Source organism: Enoplosus armatus, chromosome 21 (genome assembly GCF_043641665.1).
Source record: "Enoplosus armatus isolate fEnoArm2 chromosome 21, fEnoArm2.hap1, whole genome shotgun sequence".
In the NCBI taxonomy this organism is placed as follows: domain Eukaryota; kingdom Metazoa; phylum Chordata; class Actinopteri; order Centrarchiformes; family Enoplosidae; genus Enoplosus; species Enoplosus armatus.
This window is the reverse complement of record NC_092200.1, coordinates 3,000,451-3,022,991: the sequence shown is the minus strand read 5'-3', so window position 1 is coordinate 3,022,991 and position 22,541 is coordinate 3,000,451. Positions and strand designations below refer to the sequence as shown.

At 43.8% G+C, this 22,541-nt stretch overlaps 1 protein-coding gene across 1 annotated transcript in view; it reads right to left on the bottom strand.

Annotated features, from left to right (window-relative positions):
• drosha (drosha ribonuclease III) overlaps window positions 1-22,247 on the bottom strand; it is a 74,338-nt gene extending 52,091 nt beyond the window's left edge. Inside the window, exons 1-15 of the mRNA XM_070928041.1 lie at window positions 21,394-22,247; window positions 21,245-21,313; window positions 20,253-20,565; window positions 19,333-19,474; window positions 18,080-18,240; window positions 17,516-17,596; window positions 16,482-16,568; window positions 16,141-16,227; window positions 14,091-14,162; window positions 13,660-13,741; window positions 12,986-13,060; window positions 11,658-11,827; window positions 9,687-9,811; window positions 6,490-6,589; window positions 2,620-2,727 (exon numbers count right to left, since the gene is read on the bottom strand). Of these exons, the coding sequence (XP_070784142.1) occupies window positions 2,620-2,727; window positions 6,490-6,589; window positions 9,687-9,811; window positions 11,658-11,827; window positions 12,986-13,060; window positions 13,660-13,741; window positions 14,091-14,162; window positions 16,141-16,227; window positions 16,482-16,568; window positions 17,516-17,596; window positions 18,080-18,240; window positions 19,333-19,474; window positions 20,253-20,565; window positions 21,245-21,313; window positions 21,394-22,247 (2,526 nt within the window). The remainder of the gene's footprint in view (window positions 1-2,619; window positions 2,728-6,489; window positions 6,590-9,686; window positions 9,812-11,657; window positions 11,828-12,985; window positions 13,061-13,659; window positions 13,742-14,090; window positions 14,163-16,140; window positions 16,228-16,481; window positions 16,569-17,515; window positions 17,597-18,079; window positions 18,241-19,332; window positions 19,475-20,252; window positions 20,566-21,244; window positions 21,314-21,393) is intronic.
• Between the last annotated feature and the right edge of the window lie 294 nt (window positions 22,248-22,541).

Sequence of the window (22,541 nt, the reverse complement as noted above, 5' to 3'; positions counted from 1 at the left end):
TCATTGTATTAACTGGAATGTGATGAAATGCTCATCCCAACTTGTTCTCTGCTAAATCAAATCCCTTTGTTTCTTACGGAGTAAATAATAAACTGAAGTGAACATGTATATTGCTGCACGCTGTAAGAGATGTCAGTGTAAGGCTAAAGGCTCACAGAGCTCTAACATATTTTAAGAGATTTTATTAGGAAACATATATTCAGCAATGCCAAATATTAAAGCAATTCAATTTTGCAGTAGAGATTTAATCTACTTCCTACCTACTTGCCACCAATATAAATGTAGATAGTTGTAGTCCTCCATGCTCTGGCTTGATTAGGTGATATATAAGTAGGCGGACTAATGTCTATACTACATGATAATGATTTCTAAATAAATAAATGCAGCACACTGTCGCAGTGAATAAAGATGCACTCTCACTTATTTTGCCTTTCCCTTGAAATGTTTTTGACCGATTGATAGCCTTCACATGGACGTGATCAGGGACACGAAAAGGCAGGAGGACAAAGCAGAAAAACAGCAGTAAATCAAAAAATAAACATACAAACATAAAATTCGAGAAAAAAAAATAAACATCCCATTCCTGCCTCCAATGTGAGGCCTGGTCCTTGACAGAGCTTTTCAAGTGAAACAACCTTGGTGTAACCGAACGATGTCAGTAACGAGGGGGTTGATTTTGTTTTGAATAGGGCGCCTGCTTTTGGAATCAAAACTGTGGGTCAGTTTTTGCCGTTATCTCTCAACTGTGTCACACGTTGTGCAGAGTGTACCACTGCAGTTCGAACTGAAATTATTCATGAACCAATTAGTCGTAGCAGTACAGCTTGAAGCAAATATAATTGGGCGGCAATTATGGATCGGATCCTTCTTTGCTAGACCTTGCTGTAAGAGAGGTCTGGTTTGCGAGGCTAGAACTTTCTGTCATTCCTCTCCGAATGTGAGCATGAGTATCAGCTGTAGGCTATCCTCGCTGCATACAGAGATAGGGGATGTGTTCAGAGAAAAAGATGTGCAACGCTGATGGCAATTATTTTCTGAGTAACAGGCAGAAAATATTGGAACAGACAGTAAATAACAGAATCATAAAATAAAGCACAGTGGTCCATTTCATTACACTGACAAATCCATGAACAAATGCAGCTGCGTATGTTTTAGTGGGCACCGCATGGTACTAACACATTCAGGGTTATGATTCAAGTCTCATTAGGGCCGCCCATGCTAAACTGCATGCACGCATGGGACTGTAAGCTGGATACGTTGTCCCACTTCCCTGAGACGGAGAACATAAAGACCATGTGGAGATAAAATCCCATCCGGGCTCATTTTGCTGCTAACAAGTGCATGAAGGGAGATAACGGCACATGCGCTCTTGTCATACTGAGTGGTGGTGAAGTTGCATATAAATAACATGTCAGGTCTGAGACATTACTTAATGAAGGGTATGGTTGCGGAGGCTCTGTGGGAGTCCACTTTCCTTACACAGATTTTGACACACACAATGGAGAAGTGACGCAATGTGTGGAAAGATCAGAAGCAAAGTTTCTGACTGCGGCTGAGCGCTGGTCTGTGTCTGTCTCATTGCGCTGTATTACAAATTGGGTCTCATTTTCACACAGTTCTGGCCATCATTTCTACCAGTTATTGTATTCGCTTTGTTAATAAGACAGGATGTAGACAAGTTCAAGATTATCTAAACCTGTTTATTTGGAAGTCAAACCAAACAGAGCAGAACATCAGGTCAACACTGAAGCAGGAAGTCGGTCTGTAAGCTATGACGGATGTTTACATCAGGGAAATCATTTTACCGTCCGTCTCAGCACTTAAACTGGCGAGTGCATTGCTGTTATCATCGATAAGAAATATGGCCAAAGCTATGACAACAAGTTGTAATTGTCCATTAAATATGAGCATAGCACTAAGCATTTCGCTGCAATGCATTTGCTATTAGTCAGTTTTAGAATTGCTTTTAATATTTTATTGCTAACTTCTAGGGCTATTCACGGTCTGGCTGCTGTTTAGATTGCTGGGACCCTGACCCTATAGATACCCGAAGATTCGGTCTTAATAGTTGGACAGATTGGTGTCAATAGGTGAGGTCAGAGAACCCAACCTCTGGAACTGTCTGCCTAAAGAGCTCATTTGATAATTAATTCACCGTTTTACATAATTTATTACCGAAAATGTTCAACGCTCTCTGGTTTCAGCTTCGTAAATGTTTGAGGATTTGCTCTTCTCTTTGTTTTATACGAGTGTAAGTTGAATATTTGGGAGTTTGAAGTGTTGGTCAGACAAAATAAGGAATTTGAAGATGTTACTTTGGGCTCTGGGAACTTTTTCACAATTTTCTGACTTTACAGTTAAAGTTATTTCCTGTCCTGCCACATTTAAAAACCAATTTTTATAAAAAAAAAAAAGATATTTATAGCCCTTTGTAACACTTAAGATATATTCTAAGTTTCATTGTTATGTGCATGTCAGTGTGTGCTTTTGTGTAAGTGAGTGCATGCGTCTGGACATCTGAATGTGTTGTTTGCATCTACGTGTTAGACCCGAGAGTGTGTACTGCAGCATGTATGCACGTGTCAGTGTTTGTGCATGCATACAGTTGACGGGTGTTACCTGACAGACGTCGGAGCGGATGCCAGTCTTCCAGAAGCCCTGACTGCTGAGCTCCACTGTCACCTCACGGCGCATAGTGTTCTTCTGACGGATCTTCTGAAGAGCTTCCTGCCAAACAACCAGCCAGTCAATTATTGATCCGCAGGAGCAGAGCCTACGGGGACAGCTCCCATCCTCAAAACCCCACCCCACCCCCACCCCCTCCCTTCTTTCACTCCTGCTCTCACAACAGATAGGCTGGCACATGCAATAAAATGAAACCTCCATGGCATGACACACATACCGTACAGCAGTGGACAGGGGCAACAGGGGAAATGACAGCTCTGCTGGTTCTGGCTAATTGGGGCACTGTAATGGGTCAGCATGGCTGTGGGCAGTGGTGGTGGTGGTGGCGGTACAAGGTGCAGGAAGGTTGACACTGAGGCTTCAGTCCCAGCCACCAAGTGCTGAGGCACCTGCCTGCCCATTAGGACCACCACTCAAGAGCCTGGAGGTACCTCCAGCAGCAGCAGCAGCAGGAATCATTACAGATCCACACACACACACACACACACACAGCATCATGTCAGCCCTACAGCAAATAACTGGAAATCCAGTAGGGGGGAGGTGAGTCCGAGACAAGAGGGTCCTACAAATAACAACCAAGATGGAAGATGTATTGACAGACTGCACCTCCTAAATGCGTGTGCACACAAATGTGTTTCATTCAACTGAGATGCTATCGACTCCGTCTGAGTTAGTTGTGATCTGCCTAAAATGGAACGCCAGGAATTTTTGACTCACAGAGGAAATAAGAACAACAAAGGCATGAATAAATAATGCCATCCTACTTTGAACTGTGCATCAAAGTGAACACACTCGCCCACGCGCAACACATGCATGCGCAACCACACACAACAAATCTTTCCATGGACATCCAGCCACTGTATATGGAAAGCAGTAATCACTGCGAAGTGCGAATGTTATGTAAATACTTTGTTATGCAGGGTTTTCTACAGGGTCAGGGAATGGACTGAAGTACAAAAAGTAAATAATTAACCAGGATGGGGGAGATAAAGAGACCAACTGTCTGCTGGTCAAACAGACAAGTCACGGCACATTTGACTCACATCCTTCAGCTGAGAGGAGTGCTTGTGTTTTGGATCAGGTTGAGGTCAAACACCAAAGACGCTGTCTGAAATTCCCTACCTGCAGAAGAACAAGTGCACATTTATTGCACGTGTGCTCCCTGGCTTACGTGTGCTTTTGCAGGTTCATTTAGGGGACTTCAGCTCATTCTCATAACATTGTTCACATTGTCACAACTGATAAGGCTCTCGTTTCTACCACGTTGATCTTTAATGTAATTGTTCTCCCTTTTCCCAATTTATAAGCGTTGTCACCTTCGTCTCACTCTCTGTATCTTTGCCTGTAGGATCTTTGTGTTGATTGCTTTTTATATTAGGGACCAAATAAATGAAGATTCTTGTCAATAAACAGGTTTAGGAGCCAAAGTCTTCAGATTGGGCCAATTGCTGATGCAGATGGACAATGATCCTCATGAACACATCACAGTCAACACTGGAATAAACTGAGAACAATAGTGTTAAGTTCTTGTGTGGCCCAGCTGAAGCCCAGACTTGAAACCAATGGAAAATCTGTGGAATGAGTTTAAGATTTAGCTTTTCAAAGATGCTCCTCATACAGCTCTTCTGAGCTTGGCCAAATCTGCAAGGAAGAATCAGAGCAAATCCCCAAATCCACATATGCCAAGCTGATAGAGAAGACTCGAAGCTGAATTCACTGCCAAAGTACTGACTCTGGGCTGAATACTTATTCAAATTAGAGATCTGAGATAATAAAGTAACATACTTCTGTATTTCGTTTTCAATACAGTTACAAAAATGTCTTATAACCTGTGTTCTCCTTCTTATTATTGGCGACATTGTGGAGACTGTTCACCAACAAAAAAAATGATGTAAATTTCAAGATGATTTGTTTTATTTAGAAAGGAAAATCATCCAAAAAAAACATTTTCTGAAGACAATATCAGTCTGTCAAGTGTTTGGCTGAGGGACTCGCACAAAATCCATCTGGGCAACACACACTGACAGTCTGCCACACCATCTCCGCCCACCCACACAACCCTCCGTGCTCTCAGCATGAGATCTGGAAATGGGTGCAGAGGCGTGCGCCCTGGTGTGAAGGTCCCTTCTAGCCGAGGCGCACACCTTTGGTCTCCCTGGAGCTCTGTGGACTGAGCACAGAGGTAGTTGGAGAAGCACAATATTGCTGTGAACACCTCTGACAGGGTAGAAAATGCCTATCAGAGGAACAGACGTTTAGTCTTTCACTGAAAGACCATTTACACAGGAAGCTCGAGTGTTCCCTCGGGCATTAAATAAGTAGCGATGCCACGATGCCACTGCAGTGAAGAGACACTGACATGGCTAATGCTTGTGGTGGAGCCTGATGGACCCAGTGTGTGAGTGCGCATGTGTTTGGGTTCACTAATTGCTCCAGTGCAGCTTGACAGTAGGATTGTCAGGGCCTGTTAGCCTGAGAGCTTTGCCGAGCTACCTGGGAAACAAGCTAATTGAGCTTGGAGTTCTTGCTCATTATTGGTTCAGAGTGCATCAAACAGACCAAAGGAAGAGACTGGATCTGTAGCACACTCAAAGCCTTAGAGAGTGGAAAGACTGTATCTACTGTAGAGACGTTACAGCAGTCCCTACAGGAGAGATACGGTGGGACAAAGCACTTCTGCTCAGCTACTTCAGGCCACACACACACACACAGCACCTGTACACTGCGATTCCCTGCGGCTACATGGTCATTACTTCACCAAAGCTAAACCTTTTCCATTCTCGGCCTCTAGTGGTGGTTTGACCTTCACACTCAACTCAGGAGAGCAGTTACTGCAGTTTCATTCTGAACGGTAAATTCATCTAAATTATGCATAATCAAGTGAAATTAAGTTGATTAAGTAGAAATTATGCATTATTAAGTTGAATAAAAGACTCCTCCCATCATTCCACACCAAAATAAAAGCAAAGTATTTATACCTGAAGTAAAGCTAAAACCAGAAATGTAGAAACATGCTGGAGGAGAGGGTCTGAAGCGTGAGGGAGGGATGGTGGAATATGTGAGGCAAAGTTCAAACAACAAGCTCAAAACTTGCCTTTATACCAATTCCAAAACAAAATTATTTTGTTTTCTCTGGACTCTGTGAACGTTTGATGAATAATGACAAGGAGATGGTTGCTTGTACACGTAGAGGCTGGACAATCTGACTGTTTAGTCAAGGTAAGGTTACAGTAAAGTAAAACCAATTACTGTATATCTAACATTTAATTTTCGACATCACATAACACATATCTAGTCTTATGGACATGGTACTAATGCGCAAATGAATTTCAAGGTAAAGCCCTTTAAACATTCATCTGTTGTGGCAAAACATTAAATGTGTGAAAGTAAGGCTGTAGGCTTTCTTTTTTACAAAACTCATCAAAACCAGAAAATAATGCTGCCTTTGTAAGTTTTGGCGGTCTCACTTTGTTTAGTGAAACTGCATCCTTGTTACTTTCAGAAAATAAGTCTGACTACGAGCAGCGAGCTGCAGATAAGCAGCATTTGAATCAGTGCGCACAGCAGGAATAATAGTAATGGTAATAGTTTTGTTTTTGAAATTAATGGCTTTGAATCAAGTGCTCCAGTGTTTCAGTATAACCTTTCATATCTGCAGGAAATGAGCTTCCAAAATATTTAAATTGAAAACACATTGCACCACATCCACATAACAAATGCGGGCCACCAGACAATGTTAAAATATGAGTGTGACAAAGGAAACAAAACAAAATATCAAAGTGTGTTTGTTTTCTTTCAACCCACCTCTCTCTGCGTCAGCTTCTGCTTGTCAATCTGCTTGACCTTGGGGCTGTTGGCCAGCAGGTGGCGTAGTTTCACATAGCTCTTCCACAGCTTCTGGTACCTGCCAACAGTAAATAAGGAGGTGTCAGGCTGACAGGAGTCTATCTCCCCCTCACTCTCCTGCTTTGCAACAACACATCAATATTTCATCTGCGGCTTGCCTGATATTAAACATAATTTAACAGTTGCCTGCGGCCGTTATTGCATTAGCTGCTCGTGTGTGAGGGCAGTGGACACAGAAGATTCTCTGTGTTTCAGATGTCCAGCGTTTGAACTGTGAGCAGAGTTTCACACACACACACACAGACGATTTGCACTTCCATCTCATTTTCTTTTCTGGTAAAAACCTGTAAGTAATGAGACATTTGAGCAGCCCTGACACATGGCTCGAGAGCTATCTCACAACCTCCTTATTCTCATTTTATATAAAACCCCATTGTCTTTGCTCTCATTTGCATCTGAAAAGCGGCAGGAAGTTATCGGCAAGGTGACATGTAGCCATCATACTAACCACCTACCCTTTCTCCCCCGTCTCTCCCCCTCTCTCTCTTTTCAATCAGACCTCCTGATTGATGCACTGAGGGCCGAGTGTGACCGTTCTGCTCCCATTCAGGAGACTTTCTCCTCATTTACCCAGAGTTATTCAATTATGATTGGTGGGATGGAGGGGTGAGGTGGTGGGGTTTGGGGGATAGGGTGGTGCATTGACAGAGAAAGGCAGAGCGGCATAAAGTAAGAGAAGGAAAGAGAGAGAGCAGCAAGGAAGGAAGGAAAGGGAGGGAGGTGGGGGTGTACTGTGGAATAGAAGAATTATAGAGCTTTAATAGTGGGGACTTCATTAGAGACTGAGACGAGGGAATGAGACGGCTTTACCGCCTCGATTATCAGCTCACCACCACCTCCGCACTGAAGCAGCCCGAGCGGACGAGAGACAGAGAGAGGAAGAAAGAGAGAGCGAGACAGAGAGAGCGAGAGAGAAAGTCTATCCAGCCTGGGAGGCCTCCTCGTCCCCAATCCGCTCCAATGACCTTTCCACAGATCCGCTGTGCTCTCAGGGTAGCACTGCAGCGGCCCTCGCCACTCCCTGCACATGCTTTCATTAGCATATGCTGCCTCTTTCTTTCTCTTCGGTTTCCTATCTCTGGCCCTTCTCAGGCATGGTATCCGTAGCATTGCTGGCTTCATCTGTCTGCCAGAGTAGTGGCTTTTTGGCATTCGAACGTACATAAATGTTCTGTAATGGCTCTATTCAAACATGACGGGAACGTTACGGGTAGAGCTGCAATACTTGCGATGTTTGACACCTGGCGGGTAAAGCAGGCAAAGAGGAGCAGTGAGTTGGAAAACACTGATTACAAATGATCAATTTCGTGGCTTCATTAATGACAGTTGTGAGCACGGAGGGCGCTCTTCGCATGCTTCTCACTCGCGTAACAAACCTTAAAAAGACCCCTAATAAATTTCCTCATCACTGTCATCATTTATCAGATAGAATACAGAATTCTGCCACTTTACATGGTTCAAAACAAAGATGTTGTGACTGTCATTTAATTCCTATTTGCTGACATGCTGAATGTGAAGAATGTTTTTATAGATTGAATGAAGTTGCTGTAGAGCCGTTTCTAATTTCAAATCACACTATTTCATTTTACTTCAGAGCTGAGAATTAGAGCTGAGAATTTAAACTATGCGCTCACCATCAGTCAGAGAAGAGGGAGACCCTGCTCCCTGACACCCAGGCGTATATGTGAGAATATTAATTTCAATATTGAGCCAGGTCGGGAGTGTTACAGCCGGAAGTCTGTCATCAGGACTTTTACAGAAAAGAGACCGACATGTTAAACTGACAGCACATTATGTCTATGTCTGAAAGAGGCTTCTGTCTGCTAGTCTACACCTCCTTTTTGTTTTTGCATCCTTTTCCCTCTCTCAGTCCTTCCATCATGTTTCTCTCATGTTTCATCCCGCCCTCGTCAGCCTTGTCTGCCATGTTCCATCCTTCCATCCTGCTCTCTTTTCTTTACATTCCCTGACCTCTGACATGTCATCATTCTTGCCTCAGCAGTCGTGACTGAGCCGGGGAAGCTCGAGTGCCGATCCTGAACACAAATGCGTCCACTGGGCAGTGTGAAGGGAAGAAGACAACACAGCTTCTATAGTCTCCTGAGTTAATATATGCTGCTGCTGTGTCCAAGGCTCCCTCTCTGTGGCATTGCCACCGCCGCAATCAACACCGACTCCTGGCCTCGCTACACGCATCATTAGCAGTGGTAGGAAATCCTTTCCACTGGTCTCTTACTACTCGTTTCTGCATCAGCTAATGATGTCCCAGTCCATCCATAAATTTGTCGTTGTCTGCCGCTTTGAGAAGTTTGACATGGTAGCAGGGTGCACAGGGATGAAAGAGCTCAGCGGACAGACGGCTAAAATGTAGCGGCAGGGGAGAGAGGACATTAGTCGGAGGGAAGAAGCAAACTAGTTCTGCCTAAATGGATTTCCTAATGATCATCCTCTTGTTTGCGTCTTCATCACCGGCATTTGCCTCCTGAACCTCCTCCTGACTGCTGTGAGTGAGACCAGATATTTGAGTTGAAAAAGAAATCCACAGGTTTAAATTTAGACGGAGAGCACAGAAACCAAGTTGTGTACTGACTTTTGATTGGTGCTTGACGTGGTGTAGTCGCATCCCTCTGAACACCTCAGAGACCGCAGCTCAGATGATCTAATACACTGCTTTTGTTAATTATGCAGCAACACAGTACAGTATTCCCAACTGCAGCCCCGTGGCATGTGTGCGTGTGCATGTGTGTGTGTGTGGCATTACTATTCACGAGACATAAACTGCAGCAGCTCCCACGGCGGAGGCACCCAGCGGAAACCTGGGACCCGTGACGACGCATGTGAAAATGTCACGCCACTCGTTTTCTCATCCTTCTATTCCCCATATTTCCATATCTCCCCTCCTCTTTGACATACGCCGTTCTCGTCTTCCTCGACGTGCGACACGAGCGATTCTGCCGTCACAGTGTCCTGGGAGAGCGCCGGTGGGTAAGGAGTAGAGGGAACCAGGGAGACTACACACAGCAGGTGGGGGGAAAGATCTGTACTCGGATGGGTGGGAAACATTTGTGTGTGTGTGTGTGTGTGTGGGATCTTACTGAGGGTCTCCGGCGTAGCTGAGCTGCGCAGGCCGGATCCCAAAATGAACGATGATGGGGAAGGTGATGACGTCTGGGTTAAACTGCTCCCTGTCCAGTTGGTCGATACGCACCGAGCTCGGTTTCTGGGGGGAAAAAAGAGGTCAGTACAGTGAGTCGTATTACAGCATAAACACAATCATATAGCTACAAGGCAGCCATCCTTCAATCACCTGCTACCAATATGAGAAAGAACAAATAATCCACGCCATGAGGGTCGTCTGTCACAGGAATGTAATGAGAGGAGGCCCGGATTCGGCTTGTAGCGTTCGCACCGCAATGATAAAGTGATGTCAGGGACGGCGAGCTAACTTCTGACGCTCTTATCAGGGAGGAGACTGACAAGCAACATGTCCACAGCCGACTCCCAAATCACAGTTAGCCTGTCAGGCGTTTTGCGAGATCAGAGGAAGGGGCTGTAGCATAAGGCGTGATGAGCTGCACGACAGATGGCTGGAGGCTCGGGCTCACCTTGACATTAGCCGCGCACGCTCGTCACGGCCTGCATACAAACTTTGATTTGAGAGCAAGAGGTCGCCAGACAACTTTGATTTTGCCTTTAAAGCGACATAATCAGGTTTGATTGGCTTGATGGAAGGCTTGATGATTGCCCTGTTTACAACCCCGACACAAACATGCTAATTTATATATACTAGGCCCTTCAGTGTCCGCCGCTTCTTTACCTATGCTTTAATGCACCAAAGCTGTTTGAAGGTTGATGACATTTGCGCCCTCATTTGTCAACCATGCCACTGTGCGACATAATCACTTGAGCATGGCATGTTTGATTGGCATCGGACCGCTTCATTTGGTGTAGTATGCGTGACCTTGACATATCACAGTGGGTACGATTTCCACAAAATGAAGTAGCACCGAAAGATTACTCATTGATTATAGAGCACCAATTGTGTTTGAGGCTTTTGATCACTATCAATTACTGCAAAAGTAATTATTTGATTTTAATTTAAATTTAATTATTTGCAAATTAAATCTGTTTTGATAATCGGCCAAACGTTTAAATCATTTATCAAGCAAATATTACAACTTCCACATCTACAAATGTGACATTTTGCTGCTCTTCTCTGTTTAATATCATTGTAAATTGATTATCTTTGGGTTTTGGACTATTGTTTGGACAAAACAAGACATCTTAAAATGTCACCTTGGGCTTGAGGAACTTATCTTTTTTTAAATATTTCTTTATATTTTCTGATCCTTTTGATTTCTGAGACAGATTAATCCACAAAGTCTTTAATCAGTTGCAGCCTTACTGTCAATAACGGGAAACAGTAATTCTACATAAAACATTAAAATGACTATGACTATGAAATTCTTATAAAATAAACAACAACCAAACTCACTATAAAAAAATCCTTGGAGCGACAAGGAAGACCATTGTTGACCACAGCCCCAGACAGTTCTATTTTCGCCAAGCAGGGTTAAGTCTCTATATATGACCTTTTAAATAGACTTTGTTTGACCGGCAGACCAATCTTTAACTTGAGTCTAGGGATGGAAGACTGTTATACACCCACTTATCTGAAAACCCTGACAGCAACAATTTAGTCCTGCTAGGAAGAGCAGTTGACTCAATAACTCACCCACACCAAAGGTTACACAATCATATTCACTGTTCATATGCAACCTTTTAGCTAGCAATGACATATTCACCTTTACCCAGACACAATTACTGTACATCCTTTAAAATATGGGCCAGACAAGAAGGTTAACCAACTTCATCGTGACATAAAAGCTTCGGCCCGAATAGTGTTGATGACAGCAAACGCCCTTGGGGATAATAGGTGAGGTTGCTCATGTCACAGGCTAACAGGAACAGCCTTATTCCTGCAGTGTCGGGGTTGGGGGCGACGACTGCCCTTGAAAGAGCAGACAAGGCCACCTCCTGTCGTAACAGTGAAACTGAGGCCTCACCATGCCTGGGTTGGTGACGATCATGCCCTTGCACTCCTCCGCGTATTTCTGCCACTCCAGCTCCTCCCACTGCAGCATGTCTGCAATCTCCTCCTCTGGGACCAGCGGCTTGCTGCTGTGCAGCAGGTAGAGCAGCACCTGATGCATGGACAGCACCTCCTTCCCGCCATCTAAGACAATTCATGAATAAAAATACACACCAGAAAATAAATGCACGGACAGAAGCATAAAAACACCACCACAAGGTACGCAGTTCACCGGGGATTCACAGTTAATTGAAAAAAATGCAAAAATCTCAGTCTTTTGTAGCTAATAGCTTGTGGAATTAAACAAGCTGTGACATTTTCCACAAGGAAAAATGCTTCACCGAGCTTCCATACAATGCATTCTTTAGCTGCTCAAAATCCTTGGCCCAAAATCAAGGCTGATGTTGGAGAAAATCTTTGTTTTTATACAAGCACCTCACCCCGTCTCACCTCTGCCAACTCAGAGCTTCTGAACCAATATTACACACTGTGAAAATGTCCCCATGCATCGCAATCGCATTGTTCAGGAAATGCACAGGTGAACAGAGGCGGCGGCGCGAGGTCGGATGCCATACGATACGTGAAGGCACATAATGATACGGATATAGAATAACATTCCAATCTGTATAAAAAAAAATAAAAGGGAATGAGTCTCACAAATGCGTGCGCAGAGAAATACAGCCATCGACCAGGTCAGATAGAGTCGGTTTAATAGACACTCATGCAAAATTGATTGACCTCCATTTAGTGTTCACATGGACAGACACACAAAAATCTACTGCCCTCGCAAATGCATATCCACACTCTCTCACTGTAACTTTCAAACACGCCATCACCATGCTCTCACTGTAGCTCCCCGTCTCCTCTCACTCGCTTTCTCTTCACAGATCACATCAGAAACATTTTTTTTGTGCTTTTGTAAAAGAGGCAGATAAGTGTTTGGAGCAGACTAAATTGGGAGAGCTAGGAGAGAAATTGTTTTTTGATGGAAAGAAGGTAGGTGGCACGGCTGTCATAACAAACACTGTGGCAATATCATAGTGCACCAGCACCATCATGTGTATCAAAGATGAATACCATGCACCTACACAGCAGCTCGGGCAACTGCAAGTCAACCTATCATTTCGCCGAGAACATACCACAATAATCAACACCAGCGTATGCAGAAAGGTTTGGAGTAGACACCACTGGGGGCATGAAGCTCCTTATTCTTTTCTGTGGCACTTTTTTAACTTGAGAACTGGGTCAACACTGACCAACAGAGGGCAGCACGGGTTCTTTGTAGGCTGTTAAGAGTCTCACCAGGTAAGAATCGGACAAAACGGGGCATGAAATGGAACTGCTGGCATCCGGAGGACTCATTGTCAAACACAGGACCTGGAAGAAAGAGCAGAGAACAGCCTTTCACAGTGGAAACCCACAAGCTTTTCACACAAGGTTAAGATTAGAGGTGTAAAGATATGGTTGAAATGACAATCACAATTATGTTGCTTGACAGTTTTCATCACAGAATTCATTGTATGAATCTTAATGTTCTTTCTTAAACTCAAATCTTACCTGTGACAGAAAAAGTAAAAAGTGAAGATTAAATACACTAAATATTCTGTGATTATGTGTGATGATTGTGGAATTACATGTTAGTCAGTCCTGCCTCTGAGGACGCTTACTTAGAAAATATATGTCTATCAAAAGAATGTCTACATGCCAGGACTCTTGATACCGTTCCATAAAAACAGGATGATCACAAACAAAGGGATTCAACAGTCGACCAGGAGCCCGTTTCATCATTTCTGCAACATGCAAGCTACGATTTGAGATCATTTCCTCTCGTTCACTTCGACACGCTCTGCTATCAAAACAAATGTCATACTTGCGACCCATGCATGAGCATGTGAGCGCCCGGTAGGACTCGCAAATGTATCTGCAATTTGCAAGCGACAATCATTTGTGAAACGATCTTGGTTCGGGAATTGTACCTTTCAGGTTCCAGTCATACAGCTCAAGAATGTCCTGGAACAGGTAGGCGGCAAACAGCTCCAGGCCTCGGACACAGTAGTTCTGGGCAAGGGAGAGAGACAGTGTCGATAGCAGTGTTACGTGAGCATACAGTGCAAGCAAGCTGCAATACTGCCATGAAGAGTACCTTAATGTAGATATTACTGATAAGTAAATCCAGTTCTCTAACTTTCTCACATAAGCCACCTTATCGGTGTAATCAACCTCTGCAGGTTAAAAAGAATCTCTTTTCCCTCTTCTATAAGGATTAGCACCTTCGCTCACCCAGGCACTGAGGTGTGAGGGTTACTTGTGGCTCAGCTGTGCTCAGACTCGGCCGTTTGAGATAAAAACAAAAAGGGGTGAGAAAGGGGAGAGAAAGAGCTGGGAGATAAAGCGGGGTTTTACCGACCTCCGGTGTCATCTCCTCTATGAAGTGAATGGTGTAATCTATGTTGAAGCGGATCACACGGCACAATGGAATCTGTGATGATGAAAGGAACAGAGGACGAGAAGAAGAAAGGACGGGCCCACTCATTACCATGGCGTTAGGCAGAGGTTACAGCTTTTCAAGGAAACTCATTAAAAGCTCATCTCTGCCGTGGAGCTCACCCAAAATGGCCGACACAACCATATGCATGTAAAGAAAAAGTATGTACACTCGGTAAATCACACTGTAACTCACTGTAATGTGTATAAACACGCACAACCTTCGGGCAATTAAAAACACTTTGACATGTGCAAACACTCCCACAAATCACTCCCCACACACACACACACACTTGAAAATTAAGTAACTCAAATCTCACTAAATAGATAAGCCTGCTCTTCTGTGTTTAATCTCCCTAGTTACACGGTCTTTGTTGTCAGAGCGCGGGGGTCCATTTTATGAGATTAACCTGGGAGCCACGTTCATCCTTGCCCATCCCGCCAGCTAACTAGCAGGGGGCTAATATCACCACGCTCCGAGGTTCCTAATCCCCACACTGCCACGAAGCGTTTACCCCAGCTTTTAACAAGGGCTGCTTAAATTATCCAGTTCAAATCATTCCTAATCCTCTGGGCTCTTTTCAAGCTAGCCAGATATTGACCAAGTAGTTTATTATTCAAACATGCTGGGATAACACACACGCGCAGACACTGACGGACACAAACACACATGTAAATCTAGACGCAGAAAGATTCACACTTTGAACAAATTTTCAAGAAATGGGGTTTGGCGGTCCCCTATCGATTCCTCACTCCCTTTAAACTTCCTCCTTGGGATAAAAGTCAGGCACACAGCTCAAATGGCTGCAGAAAGAGAGGGTCCTTTTAAGTCACGACCTCTCTAATGTTTGACAGTCAGTGATGGGCCTTCAAAAGTGAGGGAGAGGACTCTGCGACAAGGTCAGCGCAGTGAGAGCAGCACTTTGTCCGGGCAACAAAGAAGCCGGCCTGAAGCCAAAAGCCGATTTTGAAGTTATTTTCGAGGAGAGTGGAGTTAAAAGGAGGAGGGGATTTTTCTCTCAAACGCTGACCTAAATTATATGTGTTGCCCGAACAGACATGTAGAAGGAGGATGGGACCATGTGTGGCCAGTGCAGAGCCAGCGGAGCAGCGGACAAGTAGTGTATGGAGCGAGGTAATAACAGCATCATGGACCTGGCTGCTTTATACAGCAGAGGTTCATGCAGGCAGGCTCACACATCACAAAGAAGACAGAACCGAACTCACAGTAGATGTGGGTGGAATACCAGGAGTGGGCTGTATAGTTGAAACTAGTATAAACTAATATATCAAATGCATTAAAAACTCTTCTCTAATATCTAAAAATTAACACGGAATCAGACGTCCTGCAGCCTGTCGTCTTACTTCAGACAAATCACAGAGAAATCTGACAATAAAGTGAAATCAAATCAATCTACCAACCGACATGTCCCAACTAAATAAAGACTACAAACTGATTTACAACTAGCTTTCAGCCCCATGCAGCCGTTATAAAGGATAAATGGTGTGCAAGAGCTGTCTAAGTTTTTAACTGTTAGTTTTAAATTATGATTTACTTGGAATAATTTACACAAACAGTACAATTTTATAAAACACATCCTTACGATATGATTTCCCTTGAAATATCAGCATGCCCTAATACTGAAAGGGGCATTCCACCAGAACAAATCAGAGCTGGAAGTTTAGGTTTGTCCAAAATGAGATGTGTATTTGAGTATGACGTGACTCCCTGTAAACATTTTTGTTTTACCTTTGTGAGGTTTAAATTGAGTCTTTTCAAATAAAATAGTCAAGAAAACTCAGCGTGACACCTGACCCCAAAAAGACAATACAAAAGGAAATAAATAATAAAGATGACATCAAATAGCATAGCAGGGGAAAATGGCTGTACAGTGACGTACACTGTCAAACTATTTTGTGGCGTAATATTCATGGCTTATCGCCTATACGTTAACAATTCAAAGCAGGCTTACGTTAGTCAGAGGTGTGTGGGAGAACAGAGAGAAGCCTTCAAACAGGTACTCGTGGTCGTCGTACTCGATCACCGTCGGCCTGTCAGTCTGAAACAGAAAACAGCAGGGCCACTCAACACAGCAGCTTCGGTGCAGTGCTGTGAATATCTACACAGTGATTACTGCACCACACCATGAAAATGTATTAAACTTCAACAAACTCACAATACTATACTCAAGTACTGCAATACGATACCAGCTAAAGAACGCAGAAAAATACTCTGGAGGAATTAAAGGCACTGATAATACACATTCTGCTGTACAATGTTAATCAGTTTGGCATTTCAGGAAATGCAACTTACCAGGAAGTTGGTGGGGGGAGACACGGTGATCCTGTAGTGAAACAGCTTTCCTGCATTGTTGTTCATTGTGCGACACTGTTTCACAGGCTGAAAAAGACACAAACTCAGTGACTGATATGTAGCTTATCCTCTCTAAAACTGTATTTGTGCTGTGTTCGTACACTGTACTGGTTACCCCGGACGGCCCATTACACATGCTCATGTATGGAAACATACCCCAGAATTTCTTACATCCCATAACTTACTTAGCCCATTTTTTTTAGTCAAACAGATGTAAATGAGAAAAGAAAGTATTTACCCCTACACAGATTAAGTCCCACACAAGGATTTTGTAAAATCTAAAAATCACATTTGTCAAAATTATTGTTATCAATAATCTAACCAACAATTTCCAGTAATGCCTGATGATTCAAAACATAACTGACATCCTTTTTAATCAATACAGTCACACTTCCCATATACAGTATAAACCCATTAAAAACAACTAATTGACTAACAATTTCCAGGTCAAACAAGCCCGTAACAAGCAATTAGTCAACTAATCGACTAACAAGGGGGCGGGTCATGTTCATTTCCCACCCAAAGAGACGTTTAAAGATATAAAATGACCTTGTGGCTGCAACAACATATTACCACCTCCTCAACAGGCCTCCCTTTCTCCTAAAATGTAAACCGTTTAATAAACATCTAATGACGGAGTAATATCACACCTATGATCAATACAAGGATAATGTGTTACACTGGTCAGTTGAAGATGCATCTATGAGGGAGTTTTTTTGAAGGCCAGAAAGTGAGTCATGAAAACCAGAAATCTCTGCCAAATAGTCGATGACTCAGCGGAATAGATCAAATTCTTACAGATGTAATATCATCATTTGGTTCCTTGGGACGATAAAATCTTATTGTCCCTCTAATACAATGGAAAATGGCCACTGTATAGAGAATACATTTAGGCTGACTAGAATAAGGTCCTTGGCCCTCTATGGCACAGCTTCAAGGTTATGAAAGGGTGATTTATTCACGGCGTGTCATACCTCCTCCCCCGGGTAGATGCTGTGGCGGATCCCTGTACGTCTGGCCTTGGCACTGCACTTACACAAGGGACCATCATTCATCTGGACAGAAAGAAAATACGTAAATCAGACACAACTGCTTCACTTGCTATGTATAACACAGAGGCTGCAGAACATTTCACATCCCTGACCTTTATGTCTTCACTGGAATAGTGTCTGCGCAACGAGAAGGCAAGAACATCTTATTGACAGTCTTTTTTTTAGGCACTTTCCTGCTTTTCGTCACGTAGGGGCCATATAAGATGGTACAAGGTCATGTTTATTGAGATTTACAGCTTTGTATTCACATTTTAACCTACTTGCATCTACTGTTATCTGTTAATTTAGTGAAAAATCTGGTAAATGTAGTAAAAAAATTCAGCAGTTGGCCCACTGGCTGCTATCTGCCTGCCACTGCACTATATCATGAGTGGCCCTGTCATTCCTACGCTTCAGGAGTGGTTTTGGATGGATCTGTTCTCTATCTTTTAATAATTTGAAGGTTGAAGACAGAAAACAAATGGAGATTGAATCTGAGTGACCAACCTGCCCCGGGTCGTTGTACCACAGCTCCTCGTGCAGGCGGTCGGGGTGAGCTTTCTTTCTCTTGATCTCAGCAATGACGTCGAAAACCTCTGAGTCAGAGCTGCTGGAGCAGGTGCTTCCTTCTCCATCAGACTCACAGTCTGACTCACTACTGCTGTCGTCTGAAACCAAAAGTGCAAAAAAGGTCTTTAATCATAAGAACGTCACAGGGCTGATAACTGAAGCACGATTCGGTGAGCCGGAGCTGGTCGAGTGGTTAAGCTCCCCTTCTCAGCTGTGCCCTCACAAAGTGTTATACAACATTAAGTCTCAGTGAAGCGATCTGTCAAAATGCTATCAAATTCTGTGCAGTCTGGCTCTGCCAACTCTTTTAGAGGAATCATTATCCACACAATGCTGGTGATACACAAAAGTTTCAGCTCTGTTATCTAATTTGTATTTAATTAATGTTTCTTTAGGGGGAAAAAATTGGCTTAGCATTATTTGCCAATCACTATGTTGGATTCATTGTTTAAATATTCAAAGCCATCACAATTTCTACTTTTCAAGCCAACTGCAGACTTAAATGCATCTATGAGATTAAAAGAGCAGCACGGTCGCCAGTGTTGACATCCGGCACTCATGTTTTTCTTTATTTCTCTCAAACCAAAGTGAGGATTATAATTAAGAGTCAGCAGAATAGTTTGCGGTTCTTAGCTGAGCAAAGTCTTCAATCCTTATCAGCGTTTCAACTCGAGTACTTGATTGTGAAGTCAGTGCCCGGGGCAACGTGTTTAGCAAATTAGATCTCCCTGAGCGAGATTTATATTATTGCAGTGCTGAAAGAGACAATCAGGCTGACAGCCCTGCAGATAACATCATAAACACCGAACTTAATCTCTGTCTCAGCCTAATGCACTGCTGAGAAGACAGCACGTTCTTTGCACATCAATTGCAAAAGATTGTCAACAGATGTATTAACTGTTTACACATTATTTAGTTGTTGCGCTCATCCAAAACAACTCGCATGCTTACAGAAGTAACACGAGCACAAGAAAGAGCAGGTAAAGGGTGACATTAGGAATCACTGACTGCTACAGCTGTCAAACATGTAATGTTGCACAGTGCTAAAATAATAACCCAGATATTGTACTCGCAGCTATTAGTCGCATTGATGTGCCTTAATATTTCAACAATATTTTGTGACAGTGTTTTTCACATATCAAAATCATTCCTCCATGATTATACCCAACTAGTTTAGCAGGACTACCCACCTGGATCCTCATCCAGTTTGGTCTTGGGCGGGTCCCATTTCGGTCGAACAGACTTAGCTCTCTCCTGTCTCCTCCCCAGTTCATCCTCAAAGCGCTCGTACAGGTCCCGCAGCTTACTGGTCCCCACCACAGTAGAGTCTCCCTAAACAAATGTAAAGAATAGATAGAAGCACATGATTAACAGGATTAAGCTCTAAAGTTATAAACTTCACTAAAAAGGAGCAGAGGTTATGTGACCCATCTGCACGCTAAAGTAACTCCCACAGGTTTTGTCTTCACTGTCACAGCAGGAAATACAGAGACACCACGGTACTAAAGCTGTTCATGGAGGAGCAAAGAAATAAAGTTGGGCTCCATCCGACATTTACATTTGAAAGACAGGTCAGGTCCTAGGCAGAACGTGAAATTTATGGCAAAAAAAAAGTAGCTGATGACAGCATGAAGCAAGCATTAAGAGACTTCCGGTAAAGGTCAGAGTTTTAGAGAAGAAAAAGGAGTTGGCACTATCCAAAAGATCCAAAGACATCAGAAAAGCATTTGAGAGGGCAGGTGGTGATTTCCAAAGTGATACTAAGGTGTCTTTTGAGTGCTCGCCATTAACTGAAAAGGCTGAAAAACATCCAGCGTTGGAGAGCAGCTAAGCCAACTCTTTAACAACACCGCCAGACAAAATTGACAAAATGGCAGAGAGAAGATTAGGAAAGTTCCCTTTGCACGCCAGCTGAATAAAACAACATCAAACAAGTCTGTGTTAAACAAGTCATTCTCCTGTTTAATCTCCATAAAACAAACTGCGGGCAAGGACATTTTTATGGCTATGGACTCAAAGGTGTACCAGGTCTATATTAACAATTAGATATTACAACAATTATTAACTGATCATTGGACAGATATAATTAAATCTAATGTGCCAGCAGTACCACTTGGTCCATGGGGTCATTGGAGTAGAAGTTCTCAGCATGTGTGCAGCGGATCCAGGCAGGTTTCAGCAGCTCTTCTTCCTCTTTCTCATCATCCCCCTTCTCTTTCTCCTTCTCCTTCTCCTTCTCCTTCTCCCGGTCTCTGTCCCGTTCCCGGTCCCTCTCTCGCTCTCGGTCAGCGAAGGCCTCTTCAGAGTCTCTGCTCCTGACGGAGGAGTAGCTGCGCTCTCTGCTCAGGCCGGAGGAGCTCTCCGACCTTCTGTCCCTCTCCTCTTCCCAGCGACCACGTTTCCTGTCTCTGCTTGAGGACCGACTGTAAAGCACAGATTTAAAATAAAAACTCAATGATTGCAATCAGTCATGATGGTTATGTCACGTGACCAAAGGACCAAGTTAAGGTTGCTTGACGACACCTGAGCCAGCTCCAATCGCTAAATAAAGACTGTGAGATATGGTTGAAAGCAACGAAGTTATTAAAAAGGGAGCCCCACTGATTTTACACATTGAAGTCAAATTACTAGTCAGTTTTGTGGTGGCTCTGAAGAAGCTTTGTGTGAGAAAAGTATTCCAATGACATCACCGGCTAGTATTTCGGCTTGGACTACACATTTTTAACAAAAAGCAGGCGTTCTCGATTACATCCTGGTGGCCGGCTACGACCGCAAACAGCAAACATCCTTGGTTCACATCCAGATGGGGATCCCTTCATTTCTTGTCATCTCTCTACTATTTCCTATCTACTGAAGGCATGAAATAAAAACAAAACACACAAAAGGGGCATGACGTTTTAAAGATGTGGACTTTTTTCCCGGGTTTTGAAACTTGACCGACGATAGGTCCTTTTTTATATTAAGTCCCCCAACTTTATGGAAGTGTTACTGTGTACAATTATAATTAATTCTAAACTTACTGAACTTAAAAAACCCTAATGTAAATAAATATATACATGAAGTAAGCAAAGAAACAGGACAAATAACGGACTGCATGTGTACCTTCGAGGCCTCTTTCTGTGCCTGTCGGGCGACTGAGATCTCCGACTTTCTCTGTGACGATACCTCTCCCTGAGAACAAACGCACACATTCAGTAGGAAGAAAAATAATTTCAGATTTTCATTTGAGAGAAATACTGAAATGTATGTACCTGCTACGATCCCTACTCCTGTGGCTGGGGGGAGTCCGGCCTCTGTCGTACTCAGACCTGTAACATCCACCCTCTGGCCTGCCACGCCTGTCTGGACTCCTCCCGCGGTCCTTCCTCTCTCCAGGAAATTCTATTTTATGCTTATCTCCATGGCTACCGTAGCCATAGCCCTTCTGCCTGTGGTCATCGTGGCGATACCCTCTTTCTGGCGACCTCCTGTTGTCCATTGGCTTCTCGTACTTGTATTGCCCCCCATGCCTGAAGCTGTGGTCTGGCTTGAATGAGCTGGGGCTCTGAGTGTAGCCAGGACTGAAGGTGGGAGGAGGGAAAGGAGGGTGGGGAGGATGGGGGTAGTTCATGGAGTATGGAGAGTGGTAGCTCATAGACTGAGAAGCTATAGGGGGAGGCATGGGTGGGTGTGGTAACGGTGGTGGGGGCACAGGAGGCATCATGTAAGGGTGGTAGGCATTCTGAGCAGACACATGGGACCCTGGTGTGGGACCACCTGTGGAGCTGGGAAGGGGAGGAGGTGGAAAGTTAGGCGGGGGTTCTGGGAAACCCTGCCTGACAGGGGGCTTGGGGAAAGGTGGGCGCACAGGGCACTGGTTAAGAGAACTGGGAGTCTGGGACGGTGCTGGTGGAGGGTACTGCATGAAGTCAGAGTGTGGAGGCATGTATCCACTGTTTCCATGGTAGCTTGAACTGGGAGGAGTCTGAGGATCGTAGTGGTATGGGGGAACAGGAGGCTGGGGAGGTGGAGGCCTCAGGTTGGTGGGTCGGTAGTTTTGAGGGGAGCCGTGCTGGCCTGGAGGCATACCTCCCCTGGGACCCCCGCGATCCTGATGGAAAGACATGACTGTGGACGTGACAAAAATAATCAAGTTACAGCTGATATCCACCTGTATCCTACATGAATGAAACACACACGTAAATGCACCTAAATGAAAGTTTGCCAGCAACAGTGACGGAAATCACAGGACAAGTTAGATTAAATAAATAAATAAAAAACAAAACACTGATCTGCAAAGAAGTCTGTTTCCATAGCAATGCCTTCTACAGATGGAGTTAGGGCTACATTTAGGTCAACACCGGGTTTTAGTTAGAGGTTAGAGTGGAGTACAGTTCAGTTGGAGTGGTAGAGATGACTG